This window comes from Struthio camelus, chromosome 2 (genome assembly GCF_040807025.1).
Source record: "Struthio camelus isolate bStrCam1 chromosome 2, bStrCam1.hap1, whole genome shotgun sequence".
In the NCBI taxonomy this organism is placed as follows: Eukaryota; Metazoa; Chordata; class Aves; order Struthioniformes; family Struthionidae; genus Struthio; species Struthio camelus.
In genome coordinates, this window is record NC_090943.1 from 116,332,678 (window position 1) to 116,356,049 (window position 23,372).

Here is a 23,372-nt window from a genome sequence, read left to right on the forward strand (position 1 = left end):
CCCCGTCCCCCCCCCCCCCGCGCCGGCCGCCTCGGCCCCGCCGCGCCGGCGGGAGGCGGCGGGTTTGCCGGCCGGCCGAGCCTAGCGGGACGCGGGGCAGCGGCGCGGCAGGTGCGGAGGCGGCGGCGGCGGGGCAGCAGCCCGCCTGGAAGCGGGCGGCGAAGGCGAGAGAGCTGGAGAAGTTTCTCCGACAGGAAGTTGGGCAAGGCAGATCGGCAGCGGGGGAAGCAGGAGAGGACGCGGAGTTTCCCGAGCCGTTGTCCGCTGGCGGAGGCAGAGCGCCCCCCAGCCTAGCGAGTCTTGCGCAGGCCGTCAGCGGCAGGCCCGGGGCGGGGGGAAGAAAAAGGGAAATTAGGGATAAGCGTCCGGTAGAAGCAAACGGCGGCGGGAGGAGGGAGGGATGGGGGGGAGCAGCCGTCGAGCAGGATCCGCACAGGGGCTGGCAGGCAGGTGGTTAACCGCGGGAGGGTCGGGGGGAGAAACCCAAAAGGCGAAGAAGCCACGGCTGGAACCCGACTGAGGCTGCGTGCGAAGCACTACTGTAATTTTTCTCCAGGTTTCTATAAAAGGAGGAAAAGGATGCCGAGATTTGGGACGAGCTCTCTCCCCGAAACCTTCTTGTGTTGGTGGTTTATCTTCCTGCATGCCAAGCGCAAAGGGACCAAGGTAACAAGTCTGATCCCCCTAGCAGAAGAACCCAGGAGCCCAGGAGTATAAGCAGTTTCCCAGAAGATAGCAGAAATAAGGCCTTCTCCCCAGCAAGTAATCAGTCTAAGCCTATTCCGCCTCATCCTCCCTCTGCCCTTGCACCACTGTTGAAGGAAAAACACATGGATCCAGTATCATCCCACAGAGTAAACATGAGGAAAGTACATTAGTGGAACAAAACCTGGGTTCAGCCCAGAGATCATGGTTTAAACAGACTGAAGCGCTTGAGGGTAGTTCCCTTTCTTTGGGCAACAGAGTTTTCACTAATCAGTCTCAGTTGGAAAAAAAAATTATCTGTTGCATCACAGACTGTGAAGAAGTTTTCTCTCCTTATACAGAAAACACAGGCTAAACCTAAGAAACATCTGTCCTTAGTTAAAGATAGGACAGTGCTAAAATATTTTTAAATTTACATCTTTTTAGTTTCAACAAGAAATGTTTCTGCCAACACCTCTAGAGCATTAACATTCTTGGTTTGTAGTAAACGTGCTTGAAGCCCCCCTGCCCACTGAACGGTCCAGGGACATCGGTGGGAGCAGAGCGCTATCCTACTGCTTTTCCTTATTACTGTTGTTGCTCCAGTAGGTTTCTACATCCTTGCTCTTTGTGAGCACTTTTACATCTGCGTACCACTGCATAATTACTACTTCTACCCCCAAGTTCCACCTATAGATCTAATTATCTCCTCTAGCCCAAATTTTTTTGCCGTCACCTCCTCCACCCCCTGTCTAGCACAACTGGTACTCCTGCAACCTTTTTTTTTTTTTAAATATAAAATGAAATGCTTTAATTATTCATGTCCCACACTTCAAAAAGTCTATATGAGGTTCTTCCCTGCCAGAAATGCATGTTTACTTTTTATTATTTTTATTACAAGTATTTGGAGGCAGTGAAGTTGTGTCCATTTACTACTTTTTAAAACATCTTGGCAGCTCTATCCATTTTTTTCTTGTCTTTTAAAGTATTTCTCCAAATACAGCTATCTGTATTATTTTCAAATTTTACTGCTCCCTTCAGAAGAATATTAAATTTGTATGCTCTTCAATACATTTTCAACTCTGAACGATGTCAGTAAGACAGTCCTTTATAAAAGCAGGAACAACGTCTCCTTCTTCCAGTACCTAACAAATTAAAAGTGAGGGGGGGAAAAAAAATAAAAGGTTGCACAGGGCAGAACTTACATACTAATTGATGCTTTTTCCAGCTTCACTGTGTTTGAGTTGCTATTACTTTATTCTTGACTAGAACTACCAGTGATGCGCACATGGGAAACAGTAACACTGTCCATAGAGTCTCTTGCTCAGTGCTTGTTTGCTTCCCATCACAATGAAGGTACACTGGGCGTCCATACAAGCCTAAGGAACAGTGTTCCGTAGTAGTTCATCAAATACTTAAAAATCAGTTCAAACTGAGTACTATAAATCTCTTTTCCAGATAACCAGCTCTCTTGCATAAGCCCCATTTCTTTCAGATGTAATTTCAGTGACATCAGATCCCAAGCATTCTTGAATATTTTATGGCCTAGACGGTAACAAATCTTTTCATGAATATCTAGAACCTTCCACAAATAAATAATTAACTGCCAGCTCATTAACAGCACTAAGGATTAAAAAGTGTTAAATTTTGTAACACAGGAATTTTTTGTTTTCAGCTGAGCCTCCTTACATATTCCCTATAACAGGAACGATAATATTGTAACATTTGATACATCAAATTTTAAGAAATCCCAACTAACATGACCAATAAAATTTATTAAACATTATATTTACAACTATTTACATATCTTTCCATAGATTAATATTAAAATAGACAATATACAATTTAAGAATTTTCATTCAAAGGCATTTTTGTTGGAAAAAATAGGCTCTATTACGAGACCACCATATAAGAGCTTCCCCCTCTCCCCCCCATGTTTTACACAAAAATATTTTTAGTATAGTAAGTCATAGGCATGGCATTACAGACTAATATGAAATATGGTCTTGTAAATCTTACAATTGTTTAGGTATCAGTTATTGAAGTAAAGGAGTTAAGAGTTCTATGAAGCATGCAATACAGTTCTGTTTCAGTTCTTTTACAGTTATGGTGATGAAACAAGCAGCTAAATCAAACACATGCCTTGTTAAAAAGAACTGCCGACCAGGAACACACTACACTTAATAAAAACTACAACTTTGGTCCAATAAAACATCAGACAAAAACAGGTTTACAATTAAAATATCTATTTTATACAGGTTTGAACATTAATTACAAGACTATTTACATTTGCACAATATGTATAAAATAAATTATTAAAAAATGAAGACAATATTACATCTTTTTCCAAAAAGAAACTGTACAATAATTTACAAAATATAATAAGATTAATAGACTTTTCCTCCAAATATTATATTTTCTTCCACAGGCTTTTTATCTTTTTTTCTGTGGGAGTTCAACTGTTACTGAAGTTTCATAATACAAAGTTTTATAGCAGACTAAGTATCATTTGTTTTTCGGTGGCTGTTTTAGTTATTAACAGCTTCCAGCGCTGTTAACTCACTGTGTTTTGTCATCTTTTTCAGCAATAAGCCCTAAAGCTATAGGCAATTTTTTTTTTTTTTTAAATACAGACAATGGTATTTATTGGGAAACTGATTTTTAAGATTCGCATCCCTCTTCTGTATGACAAGACTAACATTTTTCTGAAGGAATAGTTGAATTATTGGAAAAGGTAGTATTCCACAGAATTAAGTGCTCTATCTTAAAAGAAAAATACATTTGTGTATCACTGCACATCAGTCTCTAGTTGTCCGACTGAAAGAAAGAGCCAGATGATGCTAGTTGTCATATTGGTGTCAATTCAAAGTCATCATTAACATCAACAAGAGGAACATAGAACTCTTGAATTTCATAAATGCTGATAGATTTGTATGTAGCAGGATCAAGTTCTTGTAGTTTAAGCTGCCATTCCAGTCTCTGTACCGCATTTAAAGCTGCTGCTTCATGCTGCTGCCTCATCAAAAGGCATGTCTATTTTAAAATTTAAAAAGAAGTTATTTCAATATTTGAAAAAAATTACAGCGAAAGCTTAAGAATGAAAAAACATCTAGGCACCTCTTTAGCCATGTGGAAGACATATTTAGGTGGGAATAAGTAGTTTTCTCTCTATGTATTTATGAAGTCCCAGGTTATTGTATTAAATTATGCATCAACAGTTTGTTTTTTTTTATATTGCTAGACTCTCCTTTATGTGGCCCTTCAAACTGCTACAATAATTTATATTGCACTTATATCTACTACCATTTATTCAGCTCATCTTCGTAGTGACATTAGAGGCTTTTTTTTTTTTTTTAAAAAAAACATATGGAAAGACAAAGAAATATACCTTTAATTTGTCAAACTTATCATCGACGTCCTGTAACCATGACATAAATTGTCTTGCATTAAATCGATCCCTCACTGATGTTTTACTGTCATCAGCCTACAAACAAACAAATATCTTCTTAAAATCAAGTTACTGGAGAATTCACTTTTATATTGTCAAACGTGTTTTGTGGGACATTCATAAACAATGCTCCAGATGAAAAATAAACTCCGAAGTATGAAGCTATATATGAGAATATATATTTTGACCACTACTTTCACTATGAGCCAGCTCCTCCTTAAAAATGGGCATTTTCAGATTCCCTCAAACTAAAGCCATTTATCACACTATTTTTAAAATTTAGAGTAGGAGGCTTCAAGATTTATGCTTTAAAGTCTTAATCAGTATAAGGTAGATCTTCCACAAAATTGCTCGCTCTCTCTTTTTAATTTTTATTTATTTATTTTGATCTGGTAACAAATGGATGCCCCCTCAAGGACAAGCAAAATCATTTATTAGGAAAAATTAAGTAATCTTGACTTAACTGCCTACACAAGTATTTAAAAGTAGGAATAAAAATAAAGATTTACCACCAAATCTCCCAACTGTTTAAGACAGGAGGGGGGAAAAAAAAAAAAAAAAAAATCTGTGAAGCACCTTCATGAAAAACTAGCTTGCTTTTTCAGACTTTTTGGGAGTGAAAGATGAGTCAAAGGAGATTTTAGAAAAAAAAAAAGGACACTTCTTACTTGTCCTGCCCAATCAAATCCATTTAAAAAAATAAAGAAACTATTTTATAAGAATCTGGAATATCAAATTTGTCCATTGTGAGAAACCTGGCGCTCTGCAGATGGTCTTAAAGCTAGACTATGTCAATTTCATATTTTAATAATAGTCATTAGGTAGCACCAGCTCCTGTTACTTTCTGGAAAAGAAAAACAAATCTCTTGGACACTGCAGGAATGTGTTAACTGCAGCAATGGGCAAAAACAGAAAACACACTACCCAGACAGATAAATTTCTAGAACACAGCTGTCTGAGGATTCAAGATACTCCCAAGATGAAAGCTAACAGGTTTGTTTGGAAAGAGCCCTCAACACCACTGGTCTTTTAACTCCGAACTGCAGCCGTTTACCTGAGCTATAGCTGACAGTCTGTCCACCAAAAACCCGAGCCTTTCCCCCCATCTTTGGGTTGGCCCACGTGACCACAGGAGCAGTACTTATAGTCCGCACAAAACAAACAGCTCTAAAGGCAAACCTAGCAAGACCATAAAATCCCACAGAAGCATTTCTGAGATGGTCATTTTCCTGCCAAATAAATGTGATCTTTGTTTACACGTCTTTCTCAACTATTTGCCCAAAAAGAAAAATTTAATCAGGAGATGTTTCTTCATTGTACAACAAAATTAGATTTGCTGACAGAAGGACAAGAAACTGTTAGAATGAATTACTGCAAGAGAATGATTTCTTATACATTCACTTTCTTCCTATTAACAAATTTAAATTAGAGCATCACTTTGAAAGTTGTAGTTCAAAATACAGGCTTCAATGATAATCAAAAGTACACTTAATACTGAGCTGAACGTTATATCTGCAGTATCATCATCATCCAAAAAAAATTACCACAGCATGAGACATAACTGCTGAGGCAGTGAGGGGGAAGGAGAGACTATTTTAAGTGTAAAGATAGTAAAAATGGTAGCAATATTTGGGGGGGGGGAGGGGAAATATGACTTCCTCTCTCATAGAAGTTCCTCTCATAGAATTCAAATATTAAAAACAGCTTATTTAAAAATCAATTGTAAAGTAACAACTACATGCAGATGTGTACCTAACTCAGATGCATCTCCAAGCTCTGAAAAAACTTTTTAAGCTCCCTTTAAGTTAGGGAGATGGTGGGGGAGCAAAGGTCATTCTGAGCTTTAGACCTAATGATGATATCTTAATTGATCACTAAAGAAAATACTTTGTTTTCACCCTATCAATTAGGAAATGATTATTTAAAAATTTGTCAGTACAAAGCTGAAAATGAGAGAACACCACAGTCTCCATAAAGCTGATGATACCTCTTGCTGAATCACCTTATTCTGAATCACTAGTTCCAGTTCTTTAAAAGACAGAAAAAATGTAATAGCACAGATTCAGTAAACACTAGAAGCTATAATAATCCTATAAGGGGTTCCTGAACTAGAGTAGAATTCCATATATATCTGAAACGTAGGTGTTTCATTTTAAAATGCCCACCATTCACTGTATCAACATTTTTATTACATCCATAACAGCAAATTTCAAGTATCTTCTACTATGCGCATCTTACAGACACCAAAATGGGTTATGATGCAGTTTCCACTCTTGTTAGCAGACCTGTTCACAAAATACTCATACCATGAAATCATATGTTGTGAGACATGGCTGCAGCAAACTTCAGATTTATACACTGTACTGCTCATTTTAACTAGAAACTACATGCTGACATTGAACATGTCAATAACATGGGGCTTCTGGGGTTGAGGTGATTTTGAAAAAAGTGCTTTTATCTGGTTGCGTTCAAGACTCACCGCAAGTAATTTGTGCTTTACAGAACAGTTTAATGACTGTCTTATGGAGAGGAGAAAAGCATTATGCGAGTATCTCCACAAAACATTTCCAAACTTTAAAAAAATCAGTCTCAGAACCTCACATGCTAGCACATCCCAAATCTCTGGACTGATGATGTTAGACTGTTACATTTTGACAATTTTTGTTTCGTCTAACCTGTATTTGTGAACTTCCAAAAAAAACCTTGATTTACGATTTAAATTAGATTTTACAAAAAAACAACAGAGTAATATTCTCATCTTATCCTTCGTAGCATTTTTGGAGGGGGTGTAAAAACAGACACAGTACAAAATGGAAAAAGCAGTGTACATGTACCTGTTGTCTTTTTTATTGCACACCCAAAAGCTGCCTAATCAAAATAGCAACCTCTAACATGCAAAATCTTCATTCCAGTCAAGTCAATGACAGTTTCACTATGGGACTAGAATTCTCTCCAAACACTCCTTTTGAGTCAGATTACAAAAGATTTTTTTTTTTTTGTCTGAAATCCCGAAATACATCTCTTTACCTGAGCATCCAGAGGCACGTTATAAACCTCAGCATCCAGTAGAACAGTGCAGGCACTGAATGGTAGTGTTTGATTAGCTAGAGTTCTCGCTGCTCGATAATGAACACGTAGAACTTCTTGTTCGTTAGAAACGATAAGCTTTTCCTAATGGAATAAAATATCAATGTATAAATGTACATTTCATAAATTAGCATTTCAGTTTGAGTCATAAAAGTGTTTATGCATTTTAATATTTTTTTGGTTTACATTGTTGAAAGGTTCAGGAAATTGGCTGAAAGGGGAAGGGATGGCTTTTCATCCAATCAACTCCCAAATTTCTATCTGCTGATACCAAGAACGTTCCCTGAATTGCGGAACTGAAAAAGCATTTTTCATTGTTGGGTGAAAGTCAGGCCCAGATTTTCCACCTAGTGGAAAACTAAGCTACTCAGACAAGTTCCAGTTGATGAAGAAGGTGAAGAATAAAATGTTGGAGGAGATAAAGAGCCTAGGATTAGGATACAGGTTTGCGACTCTTGACTGTATGAACAATTTTGTCATACGCTTGTGAAGTCAGGCACGCTGGCCAAGCAAACTGAAGCAGAAATATGCTTTGTGATTGGCATTTTTTCCCCCCCTCCCTTCAACATGCAAAAACTTCATAAATCCACAGATATGATAAATCTTTTTTGAATGAAGACAAGAAAATAGGCTCACAAGAAAATATGGCCTCACTTGGCCTAATTTAGCTTCAGGGAGTATGGAACTGGATTTGAAGAACAGTATATTTCAGCAACATGACTAAAAATACGAAATATATGCAGAATTTTATAAGACAAAAGAAGTTGTGTGTTTATTACTGTTCTGCAACGTAACAGCTTTAATTTTTATCAGAAGAAAACAATGTGGATTCAAAAAAATTGGGAACACAGAAAAGTAGCATATTTCCTTTGTTTGGTCACAACTAATTCCTTTTCAGTCAGAACTTGAACCATATTTACATTCTTTGCACTTGGTATTTTATACTTTGCTTTGACCAAAAAACTGAATTCAAGTAGTATCTTTTCTTCTACTGATTTGTTAAGCCACATCGAAAATAACTTAATCAAAACAACACTACATTGAGTTTGCATGAGCCAGCTGCTTGCAGAAACCATGTGGAAACTCTTAGTGTAGTTTACGCATGAAAGAGGGGTCCTGCCTGTTTGCGTCCACAAGCAGTCTGGCCTGCAATACTGACAAGACATCAAAGTCTAGTCTGCCAAGGAAAAAAAATGTTTGGACAACCTATGAATAAAGAAAATTCTTAAACCAGGGATGTTTTCTTCAATTCTGTGTTCAAATTCAGTGAAGACTGCAGATGTAGTTCTAAGATAAATTCAGGTAGTTTTTATAAACAGAAGATGGCAAATAGTAACGTTTTCGTCTTAGAGCCACATGATTCTTTTGATTTAAACAAACTATAAATTTAGCTGTCAGTTACAGAATTTTACACCGTTGCTTAAATTCACTGTTTAAAAAGACAAAGAGAAGTTAAAATCAAAGACTAGTTCTAAAGCTTACAACTTACAAAGCTTACAGCTTACAAAACGAGAATCTGCATCTTTCTTCTCACTCCCAGTTGCCCCTAGGAAAGTCTGAGCCACATCTTATAGCAATTAACAGGAGAAAGCTTCTTACTCCCTTTTAGTGTACTACTAACAGTTCTCCAGATTACCACATAATACTGAATTTATATCGTTACCTTTTTGTAGTATTTGTCTGATTCATAAATTTGGACTGAAAGCGTCCTATTTCTAAAGCATTATTACATTGAGTAAAGCACAGAGTATCCATTAAAACAAAACAAAAAAACCCTGAAGTTTAAAGTTGGTAATGAAAAAAAAATTACTTTAGTCTTACCCTTTCAATACTGTGCTGTAAACGTAATTTCATCCTTACAACCTCCTGTTGTTTAAACAGTTCCTTAAGCGGGTCCGACAGTGAGGGAGGTGGTGTAATCTACGGAAAAAGTTTCATAAATAGCACAGTGAATTTGTGTTTAACATGTTTTACTCAACCCGTATGTTTTGAGCATTCATTCAAGACAACATAAGTTATTTTTTTTTTTTTTTAGGGAAAATGTGAGAATTTTGTTAAATTCCATTAGTTAGGTGATTTCAATCCATTTGCAATAACAAGTTATAAAGTTCACCATAAAATTAAACCTGATTAAAATGGCATTTCATACTGTTTAATGTCTTTAACCAATCATTGTCAGGGTGCCACAGTTATTCTTTAAAAGAGCTGTACATAAGAAGATATTAAAAAGGTAACTTGTTTCCAACTTTGAAGACTTCTTTAAAGCACAAACTGTTTGTTCTGGAAAGTTAAAAATCTGCCTATCCATATACAAGAACACAGTAAGAAAAATTAAAGATTGCTAAAGAAATGCATCTATCCAGTGTTGCTAGCACCCTATATAGCATAAAAGATGACAAACCACGTTCATAATCTTACAATCAGGAAGAATAAGCAAGCACACAAAGTAACTAGATTCCCAGGCACTGGTTTGGGAAAAAAGTTTTGCCCGGTAGGTTATTCAAAATAATAAACAAATTTACACTTTGTTACACTTTGTTCCTAGAAAAATGTTAGACTTCTTTGAGTGAGCTATCTACACTATTATTTGACTGGCTACGCTCGAAACATTTCCCATTTTTATGGTCTATTAAAGTGAATAACAGATTTTATTATCCTGACTGGTCTCTATGACAAACACTGAAACGATACCTAGGGCCTTAAGGCAACTACAGAAATTCTGTATTTCTTGAGAAGTAACTAACAAGCAGAGCTTTAAGGCTCTGACCAAAGTTTTATTTTCTCTGTGTAAGTTCTGACATGCTTTGTAGCTTTACTGTCTGTAAGTTCACCATGCTTTGCAGTAACTGCTAGATGAACGAGTGTTGAATATGGCTTTGGAAGGACTCAAAACTAAATGAAACACTGCTTGCTACCACTGCTACCCAGAAACCACAGCTGAAACACTTACCTACATGTATTAAACCCCGCCTTGTACCTAATAAGGTAACATACATACACAGATACAGATGTTTCTATTCAATAATATGGATCCCAAAATTTAATAAAATTACAAATACATCATGCAAATGTGGACACATTATGTTATTAGCATCAGTCTGGCAGAGACACAATCATACATCTATATGTATACACAAATTTACGTATTTTAGATGGCACAGTTGATGCATTAAAAAGTTGTTTTAGACAAACAACAAAACAATGGTTTTGGCTGTCTGGATATTGCATCTGGATATATTACTTTCATGCATACTGTAAGGGTAAAAAAAAATTTTTGACACTGCAGTAACAAACCAATTTATCTACCAAAAGTTATTTAATTATTGTTATCCTGGAAAATTATTTCAGGATAACTTTTCCCCAACTGAAAGTTAGCCAAGTATTTTTAGAATTAAAGATCATATTCAATAATTAATTGCGCATTCATTATTTTTGGTATAAAAGAACATACAACTCCTTAAGTTTCAAACTGCTAAACATGCACTTCTCTTTTAATGACAAGGGCTTGGCTCCCAAAGCACTGAGTAAGGTTTATGGCATTTGCCATTTCGTCAAAGTCATCAGTATGTTAAGAGAAATGCTACTGGAATAAACTCTCTCAATCATAATGGATTTGAACGTGTTCATGGTCAGCCTGAGATATTTTACAGCCTAGTTTTGTCTGGAAACTTTGTATTCATGGCACACTAATAGCACTGTCTTACTCTTTCAACAAAATAAGACAAAATGCTCTTAACACCAGTTTTCTAGGTAATTTTACTAAAAAAAAAAAAAAGTAAGATATCTTAAAAATCTCACTCCTCTCAATGGAGTGGGACACAGCAGAAGATAAATCTGTCTGTAAATACTCTTTGAATTCAAGTAGTTAGAGTATGCAGAAATAAGAAGTTCGGAGTGGACAAGCACTCATATAGCCTAAACAATTTAAAATGCTATTCCTTCCTCTAAATTTATATACCGGGTAATCTTTCCAGGAGAAATAAGAATCAGCAGCATAGGAAATACATGGAAAGGGCGTAACTATCTAAACAGGAAGCTTGTATATATCGTTATTTAAACGTACAGGAGAACCTCTGCATCTGTGAAGCTGGAATTTGACCCACTGGGGTCAAAGAAAAGCCTCTTTCAAATCTCAGCATTGTTTCATTGTGTTACTGCTTTTACTGATAATCAACAAGCAGACTTCCAAATCAACACCTAAAAAGGAAAGAAAAGTTTCATTCCATCTAATGCATTCTTAGCAAGTCTGCAGTATTACCAAAATCCATGGCACAATAAAATCATTTCAAGCAGCAGGTGGTGCCATACAACTGCAAATCAAAAGCCTCCAAAATTCAGCCCTGAGGGGGATCGATTTCTCCTACAGAATTCAAGATGCTGATTAACGTGTTGTTTTGCTTCTGTTTCAAAACAGATTTTATTTCTTGTAACCAGGAAAAATAAAGAGATGTATATACTAGAGATTCAACCACACTAGAAGAAACGCACCCAGCACGAGGACTGTAGCGTCAAAGCCTTCCAGCCAAGGCTGAGTTCACACACAGCCTCACAGCAATTCCTTGCAAGCGCTGAATACTAGCGGTAAGAAAGACTGCCTGCCTGGCAACAACAAGTATTTCCAACCCTAGAGATTCCTACAGCCTCTGTGTAAATAATACTTGGCTCCAGCAAGTCATAGTCTGTCTTTCAAAAGATAAATTTAAGTACAGGACTGAATTTGTTTACAGTAATTTTTCAAGATTTTCTCTCTTCTGGAAAAGATCGGAAAAAAGAGCCTCAGATCCTTAAGTTCTGCAAACAATTCAGTCCCCGGACACCACCTACTAGAAATTCTAAACTGTGAACCACGACTGGATTTGGACCAAGGAAATAGATGTTCTGGTCTCAAAGAAAACAGAAATAAAAGATTTCAAGGAAGAAAAAAAAAAAAAGATTTCAAGGCTGTGAGAACAGCCAGAGGATCTTCCTCCTCTGGTCAAACTGATGGTTACTAAAGAGGCAACATAAAACGCATAGGAAAAATACAGACACGTATATTTGGAACCGCAGCAACAGAGCATGAAACTAAATACGCCAGAAGGAAAGAGTGACCTCAGTTTGTTTTATAACCAAAGTGATCAAACTGGTTTCCTAAGGGCCCAGAATCCATAAAGATGGATCTGAATAAAAGACCCCCAGCCTTCTCGGTCTGCCTCAGAAGTCCTGCTCGGAGGAACCACCAGCACCCAGGACTAGACTGAACTCAGCCCTTTGCTTCCCTGCCGTAGACGCCAGCCCTCTGCGCTCCAGCACAAACAGTTTTGCTACGCAACAGCTAAGGTTCAAGACATACCCTCACCACCCAAGCACCTGAAAACATGCACAGTTTCTTGCATTCTTTGCATCCTTCATCACAGCTACAACAGCAATACCAGCTCTTCTCTCTTTTGCCTTCAGTCCCCTTCTGTGACTGTTACAAAAAAGAGCAACAGGCACTAACTCAGATTCACACATAAACAAAAGCTCCATGTTTATTTTCATACATCCCTGTCCCGTTCATCTTGCCCCTGCCATGGAAATCAACTAGGCCACTTTCCCGTTAAAACGTTTAATACGCTTGGGAAGTAAGCTTCTGGTAACGTTACTAGAGTGAGCTTTTGCCGCTTCAGTTCCAAGTGCAATGCCCGAGAGCCTGCACAGAATCTCTTTTGCTAGAAACACATTTGCTAGATAGCCACAGAAAGCTGGAAATGAATAATCCTGGTATATTTTCTCAGGAAGCAATATAGATAAAGATGACCAAACTCAACACAATATACTGACGCATCAGTCCAAAAGGCAGCACATAGCTAAGTACAGTTTAAATTTACTGTGTTAGAAGATTCAGATTTCTTGAACTGACTTGATGTCACCTGTCTTACACTTGTATATATATATACACACACACATTGGTGAGAAGGAAGTCACAGTTCATATGCAACTACTCTTATGGTCTGAGGTGATATGGGTCATAAATGACAATACATAAACAAGGCTGCGGAAATCAAATTTAAATTCACCATCTCCTGGTTCCTACCTACAGGATGCTTGAAGTTTATCAGGTGTACAAACAATAGTTTTATCATTAAAAATTCCTGTACAGAGAACAGTGTTACACAAACTGTTCTGAGTTTAAGCGTCAAAGCTAAGTATATTGCCTCTACATTGATATTCACACAGTGACATTTTAAATATAATAATAATTTAAGAAAGAATATCTATTTTCCAGTAGCCTATGTAAATTAATGAGACAAAAAATCAGATTACCAGAGAATCATTAAAGAATAACCTAAGGAAATATTTAAAAACTCTCCTAACAAAGGCCATTTAAAAGTTGCATATTATATTATGCATAACAACACAGGCACATTATTAATCTTCCATAATTGTAGCAAGCCCAGGCACAGCCTTTACTTCATGTTGCTGGAAAATGCGTTCAATTTATGAACAAAATATTCCTTTTTGAGCATGAAATCTTCAGTTTAGCAATACTCCTTTTTAGGGTATTTTTAATGGGAATTAAATTATTTCTTCTTTGGAAAAAGATGAATTTTTTAAATTAAAATGCTGCATTTACATAAGTGACATTAGCTAAACAAAACATTTAGATGCATTTTAGGTGATTTTTCAAGGATGAAACAAAATTCAAATGCTTAATATCTCCCCTCAGATTCCAACTTCTGCTACTTGCTTGCACTCTTACCCCTAATGGAAATAAACACTAATTTCATAGCCACCTATTGCGGGTTCTCAGCATCTTTTTTGTTTGTTTTTTCCCCCTCTCCTAAGCAACAACAGAAGTCTCACCTGTTCTTTCTACAGCCGTGTAGAATTAGCACTACCAAGAAAGTACAAAACAAGTATCTAGCTTTAAATATCAGTATCAGCAAGACACGTATGTGTATGTGCAACCCAGAAATCTAGAAGAAATAAAAATGTGGATAATTCTTGAAGGATTACAGTTACTGATTTGTATCAACTTGTTTCAAAACAAACAAACAAAAAAAGAACGACAACAGAAAAACAACCTCTCTAAAAAAGTAATTAAAAGCCACGAGAATAGGGAGCATGCATTCATCTCTGATATTTACTGGACTTAAGCTACCCAAAAATTTGCACTACACAACTTCCTAAGTTTATTCTCATGAGCTACAGAGTCTTTATTATACACAGCTGGAGAGAGACAGAACGGAAGTATGAGGCAACTCTCAAAAAGAAGTCAATAACCCTCTATTTTTCTTCTAGTGCCTACGCTCATTCCCATTTATGACAGAGAAATGAGCTGCACTGCCCAGGTAGAAGATGGGCCAGGGAAAAAATAAGCCACATTTCTCCACTTTCTGCTTCTCCCAAATCAAGCACTAAAGTGCGATGCCAAATCAATGAGTTGTAGCTTGAAAACAGTATGTACTTGACTAGCAGTTGCTATTAAAAACTCTGCTTCTGGTGATAAAAGATGTATTACAGAAACTGCAACAGCTACTGAGAAAGATATCTAGACTGGGGAAGGCTGGCAGCAAAGCTTACTATACATCCTAATCCATTTATGGACTAAGTAAAAGTGTCATCTTGCCGGTATCTTTCCTCAGACTATAATTAACTTGTTATTTGTGTCAAAGAACTGTGGTCACTGTCAGATAAAAGAGAACTTGCTGAACATGAGAGGATACACATGCATACCTACTTCTCTGGCAGACATGGGGCCTAGTAGAAAAATGAGAGCAAACTGCTCGAGTGGGAGTTATGACTACTTCTGGAATGAAGCAAGGACAAATTTTAAACTTTACTTTTATGCATTACATTTGTTTTCATGACTTGATTAAGGGAATTTGCAGTTCTCTCAGAGAAAACTAAGGCAGCATCTCAAGTAGGGGCAAGTTTATCTTAAAGGAGTGAACACAGTAACTAGTCCATTCAGAAACTTGGAGACTGAATACTGGATGCTTAGATTGTATGTATGAGATTTCACACGCACAAGTAATTCAGACTAGTAGGCGTTTGTGCCACTGAAGGATCAAAGTATTCTCTCCGCTCCTCCTAAAGCCAGAGGTTTCCTTAACTTGACAGGTAACAGGCATATAATCACCTACTACTGAATTGTCATATTACCAAGTTACTGCATGTCAGCCAAATAACTGCTTTAAGGAAATCAAACACATGGTCTCAGCCTATTTCAACTACCAAGTGTATTAACTCAAACCTTTCCAAGAGGTTTAAGTTAGTATGTTAACCTTAGAACTGGGGCAGTTTTAAGTGTGAGCACCTGGTCAGTTAAGTGAAAGAGATGATAGGTGGAAACTTATAAAGCCTCCTTCTATTTCCAGGAGTAACGGTATTTCAAGGCAGTTAGCAAAAAAAAACCCTCAACACACTACGTTTTGGAACTCCCTCGTCCCCATGTTTTATAACAATAGACACGGAATAGGTTGCGCTGAGAAGCGAAGAAGGGAAGCACGATTCAAGCGCTACAGTCACTGTGTTGACTTGCGTAACTGGCACAGTTCTTCAGAACAGAGATCAGCAGCGATCACGTTACTTTAAGGCACCTTGAGGGGCACCTCCACAGCAGATGGTGGTATTAACTGCACTTGTGCCAATTCTTTGCTACATTACAGAGAAGACTCAAATTACCAACCTCTTCCACAATTCGGACATGGGCGTATTACTAATGACACCTATAGCGAACTTGAAGCTAGACAAAACGTCCCTGAACTACAGATGTTCTTCAGTGAAATGGAAAGCAGTTTCACATGATTAAATAAAATTCAGAACCCTTTAAATTGATGAATTCCAAAAACTTGGATACAACAGACCTCATTTTCCGCTCCTGAGGGTATTAAGGAGAAACTGAAATAGTTAGCAGGTACTCTCTTAAAACTTTAGCTGATGAACTCAACATCTTACAGCAGAGCACTTCCATCCTCCTCCAAATAAAACGCAGCTTTGAGTAATTAGTTTTAGCTGGACTAATGCCAGCAGAAACATGGAGAAGCTCTCAAAGACTATATTTTTTTTTTTTTATAAGGATAGGTTTGACACTAGGAAGCACTTAAAAATATGAGAAAGAATTTTTTATATATATCTTTTACAGGTTTCTTACATGATTACTTGTCCTGTTATAAGCAGTGGTGTCCCAGACATATTTCTACCAAATGTGGTTTACAGGTACAATGAAAATCATAAATTGACTCAGGTCAAACTAATATTGACAACACAAGTATTTTACTGAACCCTAAAGATCAAGGGTAAGATTTTTCAAACGCAAGTTATGAAGAACACGAAAGTTACAAAAATAAAAACAAAATACACCTTTCATTGTACTATATACTGAAAGACCACGTTACTTACAGTTGGAATGCATATCTTGCTCAAGGGATTGCCATCCAGCAGGTATGATCCATTGAAGGTCACATATTCGTCATAATATTGAGGTGCCTGAGGAATAACACTGCACAGTAATTTACGCTTCTCCTCTATTTTTTTTCTTATGTGTAGGTATTCAAAATACGGATTTGCTCTCTCTGAACTGTACGGCTGAATCTCTTCAAGTTTCAAGGAATCAACAATAGCTGCCAAAGACTGCTGTGTTTTCTCCTTAGCTTGCAGTAAAGAAGGGTTCACTTGCACAGGCTGAGGTACACGAGATACCTTTCTTTTACGTGGGTGATGTACCTGAGCATCATCTTCCTCAGTTAATCTAATCCTTCCTTTCATAGATGCTGATGATTCAGATTCTTTTTCTGATGTCAGTGTGCAGCCAAGAGGATTCTGCTTACCTTGGCTAGCAAGCAAATTTGCTCTATTTCTTGTGATTCTTTGAGGTACTTCTTGCTCTTCCACTTTCTGATCCTCAGCAATTTCTTCTCCTTCTTGTTTAACTATTTGGCTATATTTACGCATCTCTTCCTGTGTAATCTGTTGTGAACTATTTTCCAAATTAGATGAGGAGTACTGTCGTAGATCATCTGCCAACACATTTTCTTTATCTGCAGTGCAGGGTTTTTTATTAGCCGATTCGTTCATAATTTCTTTTGACATTCCTGAACTCACTTCACAAAGATCCGTGTCAGTTTTATTATTAACAACGTGCACAGAAACCGAATTTTCTTGTTGGCTTTTTTCATTTCTAATGTCGGTACTATCCACTGTGGTACTATCCCCTTCAATTTGAGCATTCTTGCAAAGAAGTTTACTGAATGCATACACATTTGCATTTAACTGTGAGCTGGTATCACCTTCAGTAGTATCTTTTTCTACCAGTACTGCATGCAAATCATTCACCCCTTCATAACTCTGTGACGTATCCTTAGAAGAGCTCTCAGAATATACAACAACGGGTGCATCAGCCTTCTTAACGTTTGAAGTGAAGAAAGCATTTTCCATCTCTCTGGTACTACTAGCATCGGTATCCGAAGGAGAAGTCGTAGTTTGAACTAGATTTTGTTGTTGTACAAATAACGAATCTTGACTGCTAGTGCCTGGTAAAGAAACGTGTTTAGATACATCTGGGAGTGGCTGGATAGGTAAAGAACAAGGCGACTGCGAAGGCAAAAACGATGCAGATTCCTGAAAACTGGAATTTGCCTTGATTTCAGCATGCTTAGGCAAAAATTCAGGCAATTTTTGCTCTTTTAAAGTCCTGTTTTCAGAATTATGCACTGCTACAACATTATTAGTATCTTTCTCTGATACACCATAATCTGAGCTGTTAAACTCGTTGTTTAATGAATTAAGTCTGTCAAAAGGCACATCCCATGGTTTGCTCTGCTGAATCATACCACTTTGACTACATGGCTCTAAATGTGTACTACACTCTTCTGAAGGGCTCATCTGAGCAATACTTTTAATAGTACTTGTAGCCATTGTCAGCTGCTTGTTGCTGCTGACAGCTCCAGTTGGAGATGGTATAAAGTTTGACTGCAAACCAGACATACCGTTTTGAAAATCTCTTTCAAGCAAGTTGCATGACAGTTCTGGTTTGGGAGAAGTGCAGGCATAACTCTGAACTGATGGCAGAACATTCTGACAATTTTCATCTGATATTCGAGGCTGTTTGCTGTGTTCAGGAACAGCAGCAGGCATACTGCACCTTCGCACCTCTACCACAGGTCTGCACTCATTTAAAACTAGTTTAACATCTTCAACAGATGCTGATCTAACGTAGGCTGGTGGAAGCCTGTTTGTGAAAGGTGGTTTAATGCGATCCGTGAACTCAGTGAGACTATCAGTGTCTCTTTCGAGAAGGGCTGGTGATTTGGCACTTGCCAAAAATGGCGATTGTGAAAGAGACATTTGGGAATCAGAACCTTCTGGCAAAAAGTCTGAATCATATTCAGTTAGAGGCCTTGGAGTAGTTACTGTGGTATGGCAAGAATCCTCAGAGCTTGCGACTGAAACCATAGACACTGATCTGGAGCTCAGACCTGTCTTTTCACTTTCTGATTTTGGAGATCTACTTACGTTATCTAAAACCAATGATGGCTTTGCAACATTTACAGTTTTTGTATCTACCGAGTGCGATCTATTGCTCGTAGCTTCTTTCTGCTGTTTTTCCTTTGTGCAAACATCAGACAACTCTGAGCTTTTTGAACGAATCAGTTCTTTGTTTTTTACTTCTGTTAATGAATGCTTTGCTTTTTCTTTCATCTTGTTAAGTTCTAAGCAAGTGCGATTTCTTAAACGTTCCTTCTCTTTCTGTTTTATTTTTTCTTTATGTTTTCTATGCCACTGCTCAATTTCCAAATCCTTAAGACTAAGCATTCTTTCAAAACTAGTTTGCATTAAGTCATCATTAACTAATCTTTTTTCTTTAGGTCGAGCATCCTTTGGTGCAGGAGATGGCTTAGGCTTAAGTTTCTCGTGTTCAAGTTTTAGTTTAAGCAAGCTAGCGTGATGCAGTTTATCTTTATGCTTGTCTCTCTCTTTGTATCGGTCTATATCTTTATCCTTTTTATCTTTCTCTCTTCCATCTGGAGTTTTCAGCAAATCATCTCTTGGTTTTTCTCTCAAAGCCGACAGTTTGTCATGCACCGTTTTATTACTTTCTGTAATACTGCATCTCCTTTCTTCTTGCACATGTTTTGAGTTTGCTACTGTCGAGCTCTCTTTATCTTTGGATTTGTCTTTTTTTTCAGGTTCCTTTTCTTTGTCTTTAGTTCTATTTTTTTCCGATTTACTATATTCAGTTTCTTTATCAGATTGCTTGACTTTTCTTTCAACGCAGTGTTTTTCTTTGCTTTCAGCCAAATGTCTGTCTTTATCAACCTTTTCTTTCTCATGCTTCTTATCAAGCTTTTCTTTGTTTCTTTCTTTGTCATCAAGTTTTTTAAACGTACCAATACTTTTTATTTTGTCATTTTCTTTATGGGATCTTTCTGCTTGCTGGAAAGTGGGTTTTTCCTTTACTTTCTCTATACTTTCATTGAGTTCTGCTTTTTCTTTCTCTGACTTATATTCATGTTTTACCTTTTTCTCTGCATTTTTTCTTTCCATCTTTTCAGCATCTTTTTCTTTGGCTGAAATTCGTTTTTCAGTCTTTTCTTTATTTTCCTTTAAATTTTTTTCTTGCTTTTCAGTGTCTGTTTCTTTTTCTATTGAATGCATGCCAGCTGCCTCATCTTTGATCCCTAAGCAGAACAATTCCATTTCTTTATCGGCAAGCATGACTTCTTTTTCTTCTTTTATATCTTTTGCTTTTTCATCCTTGAGAAATTTCTCATTTTCCTTTTTGTTTTTTTCTCTCTCCTCTTTAATGTTTCTCTCTTTCTGGAACTGTTTCTCTTTAACTAACTTATCTTCTTTCACCATAGCTTTTTCAAACTTTGATTTTCTGTCTGAAGAAAGAGATTCATGTTCTGTATTTAATAATATCTCTTCAGTTTCATCACTCTTGAAAAAATTCTCTTTCCAAAACTCTCGGTCAAACTCGATACTTCTTTGGACCTCTTTAACATTATCTTTATGTTTATGTTTTTCCTTTTCCCCATCCTGCTCCTTTTTATGCTTGTCCTTGTCTCTTTCTTTGTGCCTTAATTTATGCTTTTTCAGTGTTTTACCTTCCTTGTCCATCTTTTTCAGAGTACACTCAGAATTCTCAAATGTTGGGTTATTATCTTCCTCTTTGACTTTAGGACTTGACTTTTCACCAAATTCTAGGTGAAAATCTTTCTGATGATGCTTGCTTTTTTCTTTATGCTTGCAAGATTTGCCACTAGAACTTTCTACTAGATATTCAGACTCAGTGTTGTGATCATACCGAACTAATTCGGATTGCAATGTTATTTCAGAGCCTCCTGGTGATGAGCAAGTTTTAGTGTTTTCTTGCTTTAATGGTGTTGCTTGCTTTTCACTTAAGCCACAAGGATGCTTAGGAGACTTACCAGCAGTGATATGAAACAGATGTAAGGAAGAATCTTCTTTTGGGCTGAAAGATTTCTTGAAAGTTTCTTCCTCTCTAGTTTTATCTAAAGAATCTAACCCAGAAGTAGCTACATTCGTGACTCTAGCATTTTCTTTTTCTTGCTTGAGTTCCTGATTCTCTTTATTTTTGCTCTGATTTTTTAGTTTCCTTTTAACTTTGCCTTTTTGCTTGTGTTCATTTGTACCTACATATTCTTTTTTCACCCTTACATCAGAATGTGATGTCTCTGAAATAGAACAAGGAGAGATGATCTTCTTGTCTTGAAGTATTTCTTCATCTGAACTTTCAGAACTTGAATACAAAACTCTGGATGGTTTCTGTTTTTTGTTTTTAAACGTTTTTGAAAACATAACCTTTTCTTGTTTCACAAATACATTGTTCTTTTCTACTTCAGTCTCATCCTCTTTCCTCAAGTCTTTTCTAAGGATATGTCTGTCGTCAATCATTTTTTTCATTTCATCATCATCATCATCTTTAAACTCGTACTCATCAACAGCAGATGGAGGTGGTGCCTTATTAGGGACCATTTGTTTGCTGTCATTGACTACAGAGTCTTTTTCTGCTTCTGAATCAACGTTGCCTTCTACACTGGAAGGATTTACAGATGGAGCCTCTTCAGAATCTAGATTGAGAAAACCAAAAATTAGTTGAATGTCGATGGGACTTTCTTCAGGCTTTGAGCACAAAATGGCCACTTTTTAGAAAAATATCCAAGTAAAATATCACAATGAACATGGCCTATTCAAAAAATGACCATTATTGCTGCAGTTCCTGTCACATAGCAGTTGATGCTTAAATCCCCCCCGCCCCCGCAAAAGGTTTCATAATGGAGTTACTACCAATGCCATACTCAAACATCTTTACATATACACACGCACTCTTAAATCTATTTTTTTGTATGCAGCAAGATTAATTTTGATAAGACTTTGAATTTTTCAAAATAAATATCTAACAAGTTAAGATGAAAAGAGTAAGATACAGAATGACAGTCTTGTACTACAAAATTTATAGTAATAAAAGTCATATTAGGTTTGTAATTCATGAATAAAATTTTAATGAACTTATAAAACCAGAGTTTCTGTAACTTATTTTAATCTTCATTAGTATCCATAAACGTCTACCACATACACCAAATGGCCATGAAACAAGCCATTAGTTACGCTAATATATAACTGAATGAGGAAAAACAATCCTCAAAATACACAATACACCTTCTTCCTAGAAGGAAGGCTTTTAAGCCAAATCAAAGGGTCAAAAAAAAAAATCAAAGTGCTCCTCATATTGTACAGCTGTCAGTCAGGTATATAAGCATTTATATCCCAATCCAATAAAACCAGTGTACTTGATTAAAACTCAACTATTGAGCATAATTCCTGCCTAACCTGACTCTGTCTCAAGGACATCATCCTGCGACCACTCATTCCCCTAGGAATTCACCAACTCTTATGACCTCTAACACCTGAGCTATTTTTCTGCGTATCAACTACTTAGTCAAAATACTCTTCTCTTGTTGCAACAGTAGATGAGCTTTTCCTCCTAAAAAGACAAAGACCTACGGGTGTAAAGGAATTTCCTTGTGAAAATTTAACCTATCTGCCTCAGACCCTCAAAGTAGACCATGCTATAATTCTGTGCGAATGTTCTCTGCTATGTGACTGCATGGTGTGAAGCAGGTATGCTGCACTGGGTATCGTGGACTTACAAGTCCAGAATACAACTCATAGATGTAAACCTCTCAACTGTTCCTAAAATTAAATTTTACACAACATGCGGAATGTTATCCCCATCTGATCATATGAAAATGTAGAACATGAAAGTCTTTAAGAAGTATTTCTGGATGTATTGTTCCCTCCTAATAAGGTTTCAAGTCAAGCCTCTCCAGCTCAATTTATCAGGTCTCTTAAAAGGAAACAGAGTATTCTAACATTCAGTACCATGGACTGGAGATTTTAGATACTGAGTAAGTAAGTAACAGAAGAGCTGGAAGTAACAGTCTAAAAAAGCCAAGGAAACAGTTTCATCCTAATTTTACATTAATTAACATTCTGCAGCACTTAGAAGCCAGCTCAGAGAAACTGCAGAATACTCTGCACAGCCAGACAATTGATGAATAATCAATTGCTAAATAGTAAGAAGCTCCTATCACGTGTAAGCAAAACACATTCTTTTGTGATTAATAATTTGGTCAAACTTAAGTAGACTCTGTGGTGCAGTGCCAGGTCTATCCCTTGAAAAAAATATGACTATGCACTATATTTCATGCCCCTTTTTCTATGCAAAAAGTTTAATGCTGTGGCAGAACATGTATTTACCCTACGCGCAGGGCAATATGTCCTATTTTTTTGCTTGAAATATAGGGAAAGCTTGAACAGAAAACATTCCCCATTTTTCTTCTGACAAATTGAAAAAGAAGGGGGGGGGGGGAGGAAAAAAAGGACTTGACCCATCACGTGATATGATGCTCTCATTCATATAGTTTTACTCAAAAGAATCCGAGTTCCTGGAGATACCATGAAAGAGGAATGAAAAGTTCCTGGCCTGCTACTCCAGCAAGTTACTCATGGTCAAGAATCTTTTGCCTCTAAGCAACAGTAACTTCTGCGCCCCGAGAGGTGATACCTGCTCCTGAATCTGCAGGAATACAGCAGGGGACAAGGATTATTGCCTCCCCATAAACAAGACAGTTACTCCTCACCTTTAGAAGTCGGTGATTCC

The 23,372-nt window shown here is 37.1% G+C and overlaps 1 protein-coding gene and 1 long non-coding RNA gene across 6 annotated transcripts in view; one reads left to right on the plus strand and one right to left on the minus strand.

The window, feature by feature from the left end:
* The first annotated feature begins 17 nt into the window (after window positions 1–17).
* Window positions 18–12,134, plus strand: LOC138066010 (uncharacterized). The gene is made up of 3 exons (XR_011139143.1): window positions 18–111; window positions 557–666; window positions 11,634–12,134. It is a non-coding gene; the product is annotated as an uncharacterized lncRNA (long non-coding RNA).
* ANKRD12 (ankyrin repeat domain 12) overlaps window positions 3,457–23,372 on the minus strand; it is a 68,301-nt gene continuing 48,385 nt past the window's right edge. For all 5 annotated transcript variants that reach the window (XM_068932202.1, XM_068932201.1, XM_068932204.1 and 2 more), the window contains 5 exons: window positions 16,586–21,279; window positions 9,041–9,139; window positions 7,160–7,303; window positions 4,073–4,168; window positions 3,457–3,717 (listed from right to left, as the gene is read on the minus strand). In XM_068932202.1, coding sequence (XP_068788303.1) covers window positions 3,532–3,717; window positions 4,073–4,168; window positions 7,160–7,303; window positions 9,041–9,139; window positions 16,586–21,279 — 5,219 coding nt within the window. In that variant the 3' untranslated portion in view covers window positions 3,457–3,531. The remainder of the gene's footprint in view (window positions 3,718–4,072; window positions 4,169–7,159; window positions 7,304–9,040; window positions 9,140–16,585; window positions 21,280–23,372) is intronic.